Source organism: Nerophis ophidion, linkage group LG09, assembly GCF_033978795.1.
Source record: "Nerophis ophidion isolate RoL-2023_Sa linkage group LG09, RoL_Noph_v1.0, whole genome shotgun sequence".
Classification (NCBI taxonomy): Eukaryota; Metazoa; Chordata; class Actinopteri; order Syngnathiformes; family Syngnathidae; genus Nerophis; species Nerophis ophidion.
In genome coordinates this window covers 14265773-14281729 of record NC_084619.1, presented here as the reverse complement: position 1 = coordinate 14281729, position 15957 = coordinate 14265773, and the positions used below count along the sequence as shown (strand labels likewise).

General features: G+C 39.3%; 1 protein-coding gene across 2 annotated transcripts in view; it reads left to right on the top strand.

The window, feature by feature from the left end:
- The window catches only part of eys (eyes shut homolog), a 722499-nt gene that overhangs the window by 248021 nt on the left and 458521 nt on the right, over positions 1-15957 (top strand). For both annotated transcript variants that reach the window (XM_061910381.1, XM_061910382.1), the window contains exons 18-19: positions 1964-2086; positions 2177-2290. In XM_061910381.1, coding sequence (XP_061766365.1) covers positions 1964-2086; positions 2177-2290 — 237 coding nt within the window. The remainder of the gene's footprint in view (positions 1-1963; positions 2087-2176; positions 2291-15957) is intronic.

Here is a 15957-nt window from a genome sequence, read left to right as displayed (position 1 = left end):
ACTCAGTCACCATATTTAAGTACCCAAAATAAAGACTCGACATGAATATAAATTCAATCGTATCAGAAACATTGGAGGAAACGGGATTAAAACCCGATGCTAACCGCCTATTGAAAATACATGGGGACGGCTAGTAGCTACAATTAGCAAACAAATTCACTTACCAACTCGGCGTAATCCCTCAACATCGACACACTCTTTCGTCGCAACTCGGCTCTGATGGTCGACACCTATAAGTTTACAATTAGTTGTAAAATTTTGGACGTTTTTTTTACGATATGCAGGCAAACTCGCCCGGAAAAGGGTGGAATGCCATCTGCGGGTTGGGGAGGAGACACTGCCCCAAGTGGAGGAGTTCAAGTACCTAGGAGTCTTGTTCACGAGTGGGGGAAGAGTGGATCGTGAGATCGACAGGCGGATCGGTGCGGCGTCTTCAGTAATGCGGACGTTTTACCGATCCGTTGTGGTGAAGAAGGAGCAGAGCCGGAAGGCAAAGCTCTCAATTTACCGGTCGATCTACCTTCCCATCCTCACCTATGGTCATGAGCTTTGGGTCATGACCGAAAGGATAAGATCACGGGTACAAGCGGCCGAAATGAGTTTCCTCCGCCGTGTGGCGGGGCTCTCCCTTAGAGATAGGGTGAGAAGCTCTGCCATCCGGGAGGAACTCAAAGTAAAGCCGCTGCTCCTCCACATCGAGAGGAGCCAGATGAGGTGGTTCGGGCATCTGGTCAGGATGCCACCCGGACGCCTCCCTAGGGAGGTGTTTAGGGCACGTCCAACCGGTAGGAGGCCACGGGGAAGACCCAGGACACGTTGGGAAGACTATGTCTCCCGGCTGGCCTAGGAACGCCTCGGGATCCCCCGGGAAGAGCTAGACGAAGTGGCTGGGGAAAGGGAAGTCTGGGTTTCCCTGCTTAGGTTGTTGCCCCCGCGACCCGACCTCGGATAAGCAGATGAAGATGGATGGATGGATGGATGCAGGCAAACGGCAACTTTAAAACATACCGGCTCTGGCCTGGCCGAGTAGTGCAAGAATGATCTCTGGGATCACTAGCGCCCTCTACCACCAGGAGGCCGGAGAACAGGAGCCTCACATTGTACGTATTTCGCAGCAGTTTTATGATTGCCCAGCACAAGAAATACGTTACACACATACAGTTGTTGACAAAATACACTGTACATTATACACTTCATCTAACTAAAATATAGAAATGTATAATATAGTTTATATAGCAATACGGTCTCACTGCACAGCAGCCAGCAGCTAGCCGAGTTAATGCGCAATCCACGGGGAGGCTCAAGTGGCTGTGACTCACCGCAAGTCTCTTCTCAGTATTTGAACGGCACATGTGAAAATTAAGCGATTTTAAATAAAAAATAATGTTAAACTGGTGAAGTTAAATGGAAAATAACTTTATAGTATAATCACTGGATACATGTAACAATATATTTTTTTTTTTCTTTTTACATTTTTTTCTTTCCATGATGGCTCACCTGCCTGCTTGTCACTGGAAGAGACATGGTCCTTTCTTAAAGGTTTCAAAGTAGGCAAAAAGAGGATCAATTATGATGCTATGTTTTAATGTGATTACAATCAATGAATTAGAATAATCAAACTGTGATGAGTTGGCGACTTGTCCAGGGTGTACTCCGCCTTCCGCCCTAATGCAACTGACATAGGCTCCAGCACCCCCAGGTACCCCAAAATGGACACGCGGTAGAAATGGATGGGTAGAAACAAGTGTCTATTAGCTAAGAAATACAATCTCCTTTTTTTATCGCAATACCCCATTCTATGTCACTGTTAATGAAAACCAAGAATAATGTTTGTCTTGAAAAAAAAAAAAATCCAAAATGTGTCATCTTATTGTACATTCGTGTCCATATAATACTTAGTTTGTTCTTAATTAGCAAAAAAATGCTCTTTGATGATTTTCAAGTATTCGTCCAATTTTTGCAGGTTCCACAGGTCGCTTTTGTGAGCAAAACATTGATAACTGCGAGGGAAATCCGTGTGGCGTCCAGAGTGTTTGTGAAAACACCCTCAGTGGCTACATTTGCTTCTGTGCGCCTGGATTCATTGGTGCGTAACGCTGCTCTTTGCCAGTTCACGTAGCATTTCTTCCTCCACTTCAGAAATCGGTCCTCATTGTCTCCCTTTTATGCTTTACAGGTGATAACTGTGAGATGGAAGTAAATGAATGTCTCAGCGAGCCTTGTAGAAGTGGTGGCTTCTGTGAGGATCATGTCAGTTCCTTCCGCTGCTTGTGCCCTCTTGGATTCACAGGTATTATTATTAGGGGTGGGCAAATTAATGCGTTAATTACGAGTTAACTCGACAATTATTTTATCACACATTTGCGTATGTTGTTTACATGCTTTTATTTTGTTAACACCTTTTCTTAACAAGATGGCGTCGCCCGGACGGGCTTCGGTGTCGAGGGGTTCTTGGTAAAGATGGAACATTTGGCAAAAATACCGCACAATTCTGCAAATTTCATGGCTGGCTTACAGCGTGGTCACTCCGGGATCACTTAAGACCGCCAGACAATTCTGAATGTGGATAGATCGGGCCGTTTTGGACTGAATGACGCGTGCTTGCTAGACCGGCTAGCTAGCATGGGAATACTTTGCCGGCTACATCCAGCGGCCTGTGAAGCAGCGGAGTATTTGTGTTGTCCGTCTATTTATGAATAATGCAGACGAGGAGTGTTGGCTGAGTTCTTAACGTTTGCTTTCAGAGCGTGCATATCACAACATACAAGATGCCGTCATGGCGACACACAACCTATACCGGGCTACCGCGCATGCTCGTCACTCCTGTTGCATGCTGGGTAGGGTAGTTCTTTTTTTCCCTGACTCATAACATCACAATATAGTACCATGTATATGATGCGTTCAGTTTATCAAAGCACCAAGCAAACAATCGGAAAATTCCCATCATATCAATTCCTAGATATGGTCATAATTATTTTAAGTGCACTACGCAGAATAAACACAACATAATTAATATTGCTACTACGGATAATTTGACCAAAAATTCCCTAAAACAGCCCTTAATATAGGTTTTTTAAACATAAGACCCTGATAAAAAAAAATGTTTCTGCTGTTACCTCAGAAATTGCCTGTTCAGATGTTATGATTGTGGCTCAGAGATTTGTATGTAGATTATATGTATTTTCCATAACAAACAGGATAACTTAAATACCCTGGCAGTGGCAATAAGCTTAAATGTTTGAATTTACATTTTTTGAGTTGATTTTCATAAAATATGCTATTTAACTGCTACTGTTTAACTAGGACTGATTTAAATTGTGTTTGCACAACAAATGTTTTGGCACTTTTGTTCATGTGGGAGAATATTCCAATAAAGGTGCATTACACACTACTTTTGAATTCATTATTGGGCTTTGCGTATACAATGCAGTTAATCGCGATTAATCGGAGAAATAGTGCGATTAACTTCGATTAACATTTTTAATCGTTGCCCAGCCCTAATTATTATATACACGCCTGCAGGGATTGTTGTGGTTTGAGCTGCAACTATTGATTCATTGATTGAGTTTACAATCAAGTAATCTTGTCGGTTAGTCTGTTCTAGTGTTGTCCCGATACCAATATTTAGGTACTCATACCGGTACTAAAATCACTTCGGTACTTTTCAATAATTTTTTAAATCAAGGGCACCACAAAAAATTGCATTATTGGCTTTATTTTAACAAAAAATCTTACGGTATATTAAACAGATGTTTCTTTAAATTTTTTCTTTAAATAAGTTTTTCTTTAAATAAAATAGTGAACATTCAAGACAACTTGTCTTGTAGTAGTAAGTAAACAAACAAAGGTTCCTAATTAGTCTGCTGACATATTGTGTCATTTTCTATTCTATTATTTTGTCAAAATTATTAAGGACAAGCAGTCGAAAATGAATTATTAATCTACTTCTTCATGTACTGTTAATATCGGCTTACTTTCTCTTTTAACATGTTCTATCTACACTTCTGTTAAAATATAATAATCACTTCTTCTATTGTTTGGATACTTTACATGGGTTTTTGATGATACCACAAATGTAGGTATAAATCTGATACCAAGTCGTTTCAGGATCATACATTGGTCATATTCAAAGTCCTCATGTGTCCAGGGACATAGCAGAAATAAAAAAAAATCAACTCTATTGACAACTTTCATGCTACTGCAATCATTCTGGCAGCTACGAACTATGGGGCTTTCTGCTCCGCTGCTCCCAGGTTGTGGAACGTTCTCCCTGACCACCTGAGGGCACCTCAGACTGTGGATGCTTTAAAAAAAGGCTTAAAAACCCTTCTTTTTAAAAAAAGCGTTTTTATAAATAAATGCAAAATAGTTCTAGCTATTAGGCTGTTGTAGTTTTTATATTTAATTTATTTTTATTATCTTTTTATTATTATTATTAATTTTTAAATGTATTTGTTGATTTGTTTTTATTTTATTTGTTTAAATACACCACAGAACTTTGAGGTTGTTTGCTCAATGTGAAGTGCTTTTTACAAATAAAATATATTATTACTATTATGAGTAGTAGTAGTATCGCTCCTCTACTTGGTATCATTACAGTGGATGTCAGGTGTAGAGCCACTAGTTTGTTTACATTTTGATGCCGGTGAGCTATGGTGTTCAGTGAAGCATGTTTAGCTATTCCTCGTCCTGCAGGGATGATACTTGTAAGAAACTTACTTGATTTGTCGCCATTGGAGGCGAGGATTAGTGATTTAGAAGTAGATAAAACACTGCCAACTGGGGCTGGATTCAAGCCGCTTGCTAGCTCGCCACGTTTTAAAGCACCTCTTCCTGAGGGCGTTTCAGTGTTATAACTTCACCTTAATCGTTAGTTTTTAAGCCAAAATGCATCTGTTCTCCCTTTTCTGTCTACACACTGTGTCTGCTGGTAAGTACTCAGTAATTATGCGCTGCCAAACATGCTCCTCTGCTCGCAAACCAGCAATGACACAACGTGACGGGGGGGTGGGGGCTTGGAGGACCGGTACTCTTGAGAGGTAATATGGTACCAAAAATGGTTCAATTGTATCGTGGTACTATACTAATACCGGTATACCGTACAATCCTTGTTTGTTCCTTGAATTGAGTAATCACACTTTAGACCAGGGGCGTCAAACGTACTGCCCCCGGACCGGATCAGGCCCACAAACAGGTTTTATCCTGCCCGCTGGATGAGTTTGCTAAGTATACAAATTAACCTGAAATTTTTGAATGAAAGAAACAGCTCTTCTACATGTGTCTACTGGATGTTGCAATAGAAATTCTTTGTATCTCTGTAGATCAGGTGTCGGCAACCCGCGACCCCCCCCACACATTTTACCGGGAGGTTTTCCAAATTTCATTGCCTCTCCCAGAAGTCTCCCCAGGATCACATTCTCAGATTTTCACCCAGACAACAATATTGAGACTGTGCCGTGATGGCAATTCCTTAAATGTCCTCTCGACCATGTCATAGCGTCGGCTTTAATACTCTGCTGTCTGAGTGCCGGCCGGCCACATTTAGTGTACGGCTGCTGACTCAACGCACAAGTAACTGCAAGGCATACTTGTTCAATAGCCATACAGGTTACACTGAGGGTTGTGATACAAGCAACTTTAGCACTTTTACTAATATGTGCCACACTGTGAACCCACACCAAACAATAATGACAAACACATTTCGGGAGAACATCCGCACTGTAACACATCATAAACGCAACATAACAAATACCCAGAATCCCATGGAGCACTCACTATTCCGGGTTCCACTATACACCCCCACTGTCACAATCCGTGACTCGGATCGTTAATGGTTTTGCCCTATTTATGTCTTTGTTCATGTTTCGTTTCTGGACTCTGCCGATCCTTGTTTGAGAACTTCCTTGTTTGTGTTAGTCACCATGGACAAGAGTCTGCTCGGAGCTCCCGGAAGATCTCCGATTTTTCCTCATCGGAGAGGAACACCTGTTCTTGCTGGGGCTGGAGGAGTGCGAAGTGGCTTTTAGCTTGGTCCATTACTTGCTTTTCGCAACACGTCACGTTTTGTATCCTTGTGCCCTCGATTATTTTGTGCTAAGTTCCACCTTAGCTTCACGTGCGTGTGGCACGTCGTTTAATGTTTTCTGTTTCCTGCTACATTTTTAGCATTAGGTTTCCGTGCATTGGCACGCCCCTTATTTTTCCCCTTTTTTGCACCAGTGTTCTTTTGTTTTATTATATTAAAACATATTCTTACCTGCAATCCTGCTGACTGGTAGTGTGTGCATCCACGAAGTGGCAACCCCGCGCAACAAGTGCGCCGAACGCGTGACACCACTACCACCACCCCCCCTCCGTGCGTCGATTGAGGTGGACGCGATTGAGGGGCCGGGGTTTGGTGCTACCGGGGGTGTATAATGGAGGCCGGAAGAGTTAGGGATGCATGGGATTCTGGGTATTTGTTATGTTGTGTTTATAATGTGTTACAGTGCGGATGTTCTCCCAAAATGTGTTTGTTATCTTGTTTGGTGTGGGTTCAGAGTGTGGCGCATATTAGTAAGAGTGTTAAAGTTGTTTATATCACAACCCTTAGTGTAACCTGTATGGCTGTTGAGTAAGTATGCCTTGCAGTCGCTAATGTGTGTCTGCAGAAACCACAAACAAAATGCGAATGGGCTGGTAAGCTGTTCGTCTCGGTTATGGAGAGCGCTAAACACATTGTCATCATAGCACGCCCTTATTATTGTTGTTTGGGTGAAAACCAGCAGACAGTCAAAACTCGGTAGTCTCCCGGAAAAATTGAGATGGATGGCAAATGTGATGTTGTCAAGCAGCATTCAAATAAAACTTGTAATAATATTACATTTTGATATTAAGGGGCGGGCCGTGTGTCTGAGACCCCTGGTTAATACATAGCACAAAACTTTGTACGCTGTGTTATTTCATTTTATATTTAAAAAGAGTCTTGTGGCTCCTATAGTTTTCTTTATTTTGTGAAACGGGTCAAAATGGCGTTTTGAGTGGTAAAGGTTGGCGACCCCTTCTGTAGATGATGGTACATATGTACAAAATAAACCACATGATGTTAGTGCATCAATCGAGGAAAATGATCAAACTACATACATGGCATACTGTAATTTAAATTAGATATTTTTTTATCTTGATAGATTGGAAATGAACACCATTGAGTTGACTGATTAACATTATCACATCATTCATTCAGAAAATATAAATAACGACAAATAAAGATAGAATACTATTAACCGCAACATGTAAGTGTAAAAAAACAACAACATTATGATTTGTACATTTTCAGAAAGAGCTTCTTCTATTTTTAAACACAGAAAAAAATCTGAAGGTGTCTTTATTTTTAATTTTTATCGTGCAGGGATTGTACCAGTCCGGCCCACTTGGGAGCAGATTTTTCTCCATGTGGCCCCCGATATAAAATGAGTTTCACACCCCTGCTTTGGACCTAAGTGTATATTTTAGAAAAAATAATTGAAATAAACAACCAGTTTACTTCATTCTTTTTGTCTAATAAATGCACTTCATTCACATAAAAATGCAATGATACAAATTTAACCGATAACAATTATAAATATGTGCTGTTTGTCACTACACAGATCAGGACACCAACACACCACTGCTCTCATGTGCACTCTATAACAGCGGCCGTGCAGAGACTTTGTCCTCGTATTTAAATAGGCCAGCACTCCTTGCGGTCCGGATTTTTAAATTTTAATTTAAATTTTTATTTTTTGAAGCATCAGGATATAAATCCAATATAAATTGTTTTGTAATGGATTGGTTGTTTAATCCTTGCAGGTCTCATTTTGTGCAAATCATTTTTGTTTTTATTGTACGGTTTAAATGGCTTTGACTTTTGGCCAAGGCTGCATCAGCAAGGGCATCCAGCATAAAAAAAGCCAGCCCAAACTGTTTATGCCTTCGATTCCTCACAGGCGAAACCTCGGAGGAGAAGAAAAAGAAAGACCAAAGGGTCAATTTCATAAATTAATTTCCATTTTAATTATTTAATTAATTGACTATTTCATATTGGCACAAAAGTCCTTATTTTCCCTTTTTTTAGCTGGTAGTGGTCTATTGTAAAACTTCACGGCCATCTGTAGAATATGAAAACTTGTTAGTCAAATATTCAACTTAATTAGCAGCAGCAAAAAGTTTATTTAGTTTTTTTTTTCAATAAAACAAAATAGTCAAAAATTATGATAAAAATCAATCAATCAATCAAACTTTGTTTATCAAACGATTTTTATACATAAAAGAAATGCAACGCAAAGTGCTTTACAGAGTTAAAGACAATACCCCAGTGACCCATATCCCTCATCATCACAAACGTACACACTGACACAGATACCAAGCACAAAAACTCACCCACACACACACACACACAACATACACACTTATGCAACAATATGGACCAATGATTGCATGGCTGAGTACAGAGGAGCCAGGTGAGTAAACACTATCACAGGAGCCATCTGCACCAGGTCATCAGAAAACGGCCACCCGGACGCCGACACAAACGCGGTATGACTGCAGCCCGTCACATATAAACCCCGTTTCCATATGAGTTGGGAAATTGTGTTAGATGTAAATGTAAATGGAATACAATGATTTGCAAATCATTTTCAACCCATATTCAGTTGAATATGCTACAAAGACAACATATTTGATCTTCAAACTGATAAACATTTTTTATTTTTTGCAAATAATCATTAACTTTAGAATTTATTGCCAGCAACACGTGACAACGAAGTTGGGAAAGGTGGCAATGAATACTGATAAAGTTGAAGAATGCTCATCAAACACTTATTTGGAACATCCCACAGGTGTGCAGGCTATTTGGGAACAGGTGGGTGCCATGATTGGGTATAAAAAAATGTTCAGTCTTTCACAAGAAAGGATGGGGTGAGGTACACCCCTTTGTCCACAACTGCGTGAGCAAATAGTCAAACAGTTTTAGAACAACGTTTCTCAAAGTGCAATTGCAAGAAATTTAGGGATTTCAACATCTATGGTCAATAATATCATCAAAAGGTTCAGAGAATCTGGAGAAATCACTCCACGTAAGCGGCATCGCCGGAAACCAACATTGAATGACCGTGACCTTCGATCCCTCAGACGGTACTGTATCAAAAACCAACATCAATCTCTAAAGGATATCACCACATTGGCTCAGGAACACTTCAGAAAACCACTGTCACTAAATACAGTGTGTCGCTACATCTTTAAGTGGAAGTTAAGCTCTACATTTATCAACAACATCCAGAAACGCCGCCGGCTTATCTGGGCCCGAGAACATGTAAGATGGACTGATGCAAAGTGGAAAAGTGTTCAGTGGTCTGACGAGTCCACATTTCAAATTAGTTTTGGAAATATTTCGACATTGTGTCATCCGGACCAAAGCCGAAGCAAACCATCCAGACTGTTATCGCCGCAAAGTTTAAAAGCCAGCATCTGTGATGGTATGGGGGTGCATTAGTGCCTAAGGTGTGGGTAACTTACACATTTTTTGAAGGCACCATTAATGCTGAAAGGTACATACAGATTTTGGAACAACATATGCTGCCATCTAAACGGCGTCTTTTTCATGGACGCCCCTGCTTATTTCAGCAAGACAATGCCAAGCCACATTCAGCACGTGTTACAACAGCGTGGCTTCATAAAAAAAGAGTGCAGGTACTTTCCTGGCCCGCCTGCAGTCCAGACCTGTCTCCCATCGAAAATGTGTGGAGCATTATGAAGCGTAAAATACGACAGCGAAGACCGCGGAGTGCTGAACGACTGAAGCTCCACGTAAAACAAGAATGAGAAATAAATCCACTTTCAAAGCTTCAACAATTAGTTTTCTCAGTTCCCAAACATTTATTGAGTGTTGTTAAAAGAAAAGGTGGTGAACATGCCCCTTTAGAACAATTTCCCTTGTGGATCATTAAAGTTTGTCTAAGTCTAAGTTACCAACTACTTTGGCACGTGTTGCAGCCATGAAATTCTAAGTTAATTATTTTTTACAAAAAAAAATGAATAAAGTTTACTTGTTTGAACATCACATATCTTGTCTTTGTAGTGCATTCAACTGAATATGGGTTGAAAAGGATTTGCAAATCATTGTATTCTGTTTATGTTTACATCTAACACAATTTCCCAACTCATATGGAAACGGGGTTTGTATGTTCTCTATATCCAACATTACTTATTGATCTTTTTTGTAACACAGTTAGCGAATGAAGTGCACATTTGCAGTTGTTTCCCCATATTTCTGCACAATAACTCAGATATGGTAACACTAGCGAACAGTAGAGAATATGAAGTGATTTTTGATCGAGAACATGTTTTACTTCATTCAATATTGACGTGTTTCTTGCTACTTTATGTTGTATATTTTTCACATGAGATTTCCAATTCATATTATCATCTATTATTACACCACAAAATGTGTTTTATTTTACCCTTTCATTATCTGCTCCGTCTATTTGAATTTGTGTTTGACTTTCTCTTCTACTGTTACCAAATAGCATTGTTTTAGTTTTACTGAGATTCAAAGATAGTCCGTTTTTGTCAAACCATTTTTTTAATTTGTTAATTTCTTCTGTTATTATTTGGATTAGTGTCTGTGTTGTATCAGTATCAATAAAATCCTAACAATCCCTATTCTTAAGAGAGTAAAATTCACAAATACTGTTATTTATTTTCTAACTGACCTGCCTCCCTTGACTGCAAATACAGTGCCATAAATATTGTCTATGGTTTACTAGATCCTTTGAAACATGTCATCATGTCCCAATAATGACTTTATATTAAAATATCAAAATTAAATGCACTGGATTTAAGTTGTGTCTGGCCTTCCTAATAGGAGAGCAGATTTTCTCTGAAATGTCAACATTTTTGGCAAAATAATTCCACTTTTTGGAGTTTCAACGATGCTGAATGCCATCGTGGTGGTTACAGAGTCACTGACGTCTGTCAAGTTGTGTGATCATGTTTTGTTTAGTTGTGTTATGTTACTTCAAGACTCCATTAGTTGCTGTTTTTACGCTCCCTTGTTTTGTTTCCATGACAACTCATTGGTTTCACCTGACTCATTTGGACTCACGCACTTTTTTCCAATCATGAAGAGACTATTTAAGCCTGTCATTTTCTGTTGGTCATTCTGGCGTCTTCACTCTTTCATGATTAGTTCATGCTGCTTGTTTCATGCAATTTCTTATTTCATGCTGTTCTGCTCACGTCACCGCAAGTACGTTTTTTTTTTATTAATGCCACAGTTAGTGTCTTCTGTTTCTTGCCCATAGTTTACGTCAAAGTGCTAGTTTTGTTTTCAGCGATAAGTTTTGTGCCTCCGCTGCGAGTGCCTTTTGTTTGTACACTTTTTTAGTCACAATTAAATCATGTCCGGTCCAGTTCGTTTGCATCTCGGGAAAACAATCCACGCAGTAAACTGCACCAAAGTACAAGTTTCCACAACGTCATCATTGGAAACTATTTAGTATTTAGTTTATCCCAAATACCAAGTCATTGGTATTCAATATAGTCTTGACTAGTTGACCTACACAAAAAGCAAAAAAAAAGGTTACCTGTTAAATCTCTTGCAAATTAACTAGTAAATTTAATTGCCTCTTGATGACGCCAGCGTAGGAGAGTCATGAAGCACTAATTGTCCTTATGGTTTCACATTTCATGCTACTGGAGTCAAGATCTCCTGCCGGACCAAAATGAGTCAACCATTTAAATGACGACGTGCTTCCTGTCGCTAATGGGCCACATAATCTCTTAATGGGAGGAAGAAGAGGTCATTTTGTGGGCTTTCGGACAAGAAGTGTTTTGACTCGTAAACTATGAAGTTGAAATTATTTACTAGCTGTTACAAATAGTACTGACTTAATGCCAGTCGGCTGAAAGTGACTGTAAGATTGTGGCAGAGTCGTAAACATGAATTAGAAGCTAGCAATTATCTCTTATGTTGAATATACTGGACAAAGAAATGTAGTTAATAAATGTTAAATAGACGGAACAAATCCAAGTAAAACAGACTAATTATAGTTTATTCTGTCAGAAGAAATTGTTTGATTTAGTGACAGGGTACAAAACCCAAAACAAGTGAAGTTGGTATGTTGTGTAAATTGTAAATAAAAACAGAATTCAATGATTTTCAAATCCTTTTCAACCTATATTCAATTGAATAGACTGCAAAGACAAGATACTTAACGTTCGAACTGGTAAACGTTGTTATTTTTTGCAAATATTAGCTCATTTATAATTTGATAACTGCAACATGTTTTTAAAAAAGCCGGCACAAGTGGCAAAAAATAAGTTTGATCGCTCAAGTGGTACTGCATCAAAAAGTAACATCAGTGTGTAAAGGATATCACCACATGGGCTCAGAAACACTTCAGAAAACCTCTGTCAGTAAGTAAGTTCCAATTAATGTCACACATCATACTAGGTGTGGCGAAAATTGTCCTCTGCATTCGACCCATCCCCTTGTTCACCCCCTGGAAGGTGAGGGGAGCAGTGGGCAGCAGTGGTACCACGCCCGGGAATCATTCGTGGTGATTTAACCCCCAGTTTCAACCCTTGATGCTGAGTGCCAAGCAGAGAGGTAATGGGTCCCATTTTTAGAGTCATACCAACTACAGTTTGTTGCTACTCATTTGGAATTTGATGCCTGCAAAATGTTTCAAAAAAGTTGGCACAAGTGGCAAAAAGACTGACAAAGTTTAGGAATGCTCACTTCTAAACACTTCTTTGAAACATCTCTGTAAATGCAAATTAAAGTTCTACTATGCAAAGCGAAAGCCATTCATCAAGAACACTCAGAAATGCTGCCGGCTTCGCTTGGCCCAAGCTCATCCAAGATGGACTGATTGGATTGTTTTTGGAAACTGTGGACGTCATGTTCCCAAACGTTTATTGATTGTTGTTAAAAGGAAAGGCCATGTAACACAGTGGGAAAAATGTTCTTGTGCCAACTTATTCGCAATGTGTTGCTGCCATTAAGTTCTAATTTAATGATTATTTGCAATAATTTCTCAGTTCAAACATAAATATTTTGCTTTTGCAGTATATTCAATTGAACATAGGTTGAAAAGGATTTTCAAATCATTGGATTCTGTTTTTACCTACAGTTTACACAATGTGCCAACTTCATTGGTTTTGGGATTTGTACAATGATTTAATGTAAATGTAATGGTAAAGGCCTACTGAAACCCACTACTACCGACCACGCAGTCTGATAGTTTATACATCAATGATGAAATATTAACATTGCAACACATGCCAATACGGCCTTTTTAGTTTACTAAATTACAATTTTATTTCCCGCGGAGTTTCTTGTTGAAAACGTCGCGGAATGATGACGCGTATGATGACGCCTGCGCGTGACGTCTCAGGTTGGAGGGGACATATTAGCGCAGCACCACTTGTGGTTAAAAGTCGTCTGTTTTTATCGCATAATTACACAGTATTCTGGATGACTGTGTTGCTGAATCTTTTGCAATTTATTCAATTAATATTGGAGAAGTCAAAGTAGAAAGAGGGAGTTGGGAAGCTTTAGCCTTTAGCCATACAAACACACGGTGTTTCCTTGTTTAAAATTCCTGGAGGTGAAGCTTTACTATGGATCAGAGCGGTCAAGCGAACATGGTTCCCGACCACTTGTTAACCGGCAGGTTTTGTTGAGAAAAGTGTGGTATAAAGTCGCCTCTTCCCGGAGATCGGCGGAGCTTGCGCCGTCCATGCAGCTGCCGTGACTTCCCTCAGACACTGGCGTCATCACACCCGTGGACACACCCCTCCAACTATCAGGTACTATTTAACTCACTAAAACACTAGCAACACAATAGAAAGATAAGGGATTTCCCAGAATTATCCTAGTAAATGTGTCTAAAAACATCTGAATCCGTCCCAATGCAATCGGGGTTTTTTTTGTAACTTTTTTTTTTTTTCTAGTTCGGCGCTATCAATATCCTCAAACACGAATCTTTCATCCTCGCTCAAATTAATGGGGAAATTGTCGTATTCTCGGTCCGAATAGCACTTTCTGTTAAAAACAATGTGAATGTGTGAGGAGCCCTCACACCAGTGACGTCATCGTCTGCTACTTCGGGTAAAAGCAAGGCTTTTTTATTAGAGACCGAAAGTTGCGAACTTTATCGTCGATGTTCTCTACTAAATCCTTTCAGCAAAAATATGGCAATATCGCGAAATGATCAAGTATGACACATAGAATGGACCTGCTATCCCCGTTTAAATAAGAAAATCTCATTTCAGTAGGCCTTTAAATTGGTCCCTTCCCTATTTTGAGAACCAAGCATATGCCTACAGCATATTTTAATATTATAAATACTATGAAATATATGTAAATGATTGAATTATATTTAATTTCAGAGGAGAAGTAATTTAATATCAAATAAGAGCTTTTTCTAAACACAAAATACATCTGCCCAAATGTCTGTCACTTTAACATTCATAATCTATTACCAGGAAGCATATTACTGTGAAGAGGGGATTGTAGGTGCAACCAGCCTTCGCATTTAATATTCTATGCAGCATTCCGAGGCTTAACTATGCTTAACGCCAACTTATATTCATCTGAGATGAAGGACACTGAAAATGAGTATGGATCTTAAAAATAAGGCTCTTTTTCGATTCTCACAAATGTCATTCTCTCTGTGAAGTCAACATATAGACGAGTGTCTGTTGTCGCTCTACCTGCACGATGCCACATGTGTGGACTTTGTTCATGGCTACCGATGCAGCTGTGGCTGGTTTTACAGCTTTGTAAATGTTGGTTCTTTTAAACATGGTAAGAACCAAGTTTCTACAAAATTCCTGACAAAAATGAGACTATCTCCCAAAATGCATCCTAATTCCATTAATTTGAATGTAGGTCATAAACAGGCAGCAGAATTGCAATTGAAATTATATTTAAAAAAATATAATTGAAATTACAGTTGGTAATTTTGGCGTAACTTTTTCAGAATCATTTATGATGTACAAAACCCAAAACCACTGAAGTTGGCACGTTGTCTAATTGGTAAATAAAAACAGGATACAATGATTTGAAAATCCTTTTCAACTTATATTCATTTCAATGGAGTGCAAAGACAATATCTTTAATGTTCATATAAACATTTATTTTTGCAAATAATCATTAACTTTGAATTTAATGGCTGCAATACAATGCAAAAAAAGTTGGCACTGGGGCATTTTTACCACTGTGCTACATGGCCTTTCCTTTTAACAACACTCAGTAAACGTTTGGGAACTGAGGAGACCAATTTTTGAAGCTTTTCAGGTGGAATTCTTTGCCATTCTTGCTTGATGTACAGCTTAAGTTGTTCAACAGTCCGGGGTCTCCGTTGTGGTATTTTAAGCTTCATCATACGCCACATATTATCAATTGGAGACAGGTCCGGACTACAGGCAGGCACTCTTTTACTACAAAGTCACACTGTTGTAACATGAGGCTTGGGATTGTCTTGGTGAAATAAGCAGGGGCGTTCATGATAACATTGCTTGGATGGCAACATATGTTGCTCCAAAACCTTTCAGCATTAATAGTGCCTTCACAGATGTGTAAGTTACCCATGCCTTGGGTATCACATATGCTGGCTTTTTAACTTTGCGCCTATAACAATTCTGATGGTTATTTTCCTCTTTGTTCCGGAGGTCACAACGTCCACAGTTTCCAAAAACAATTTTGAAATGTGGACTGATCAGACCACAGAACACTTTTCCACTTTGCATCAGTCTATATTAGATGAGCTCTGGCCCAGCGAAGCCGGCGGCGTTTCTGGGTGTTGTTGATAAATGGGGTTTTGGTTTTTAGGTTATATACACCTCATGTACGGATCTTATTTCCAGTATTGTATTTTTATTGATGATCAGGAATAAAAAAATGTATACAACAGATGGTTCAATTTGATGTAT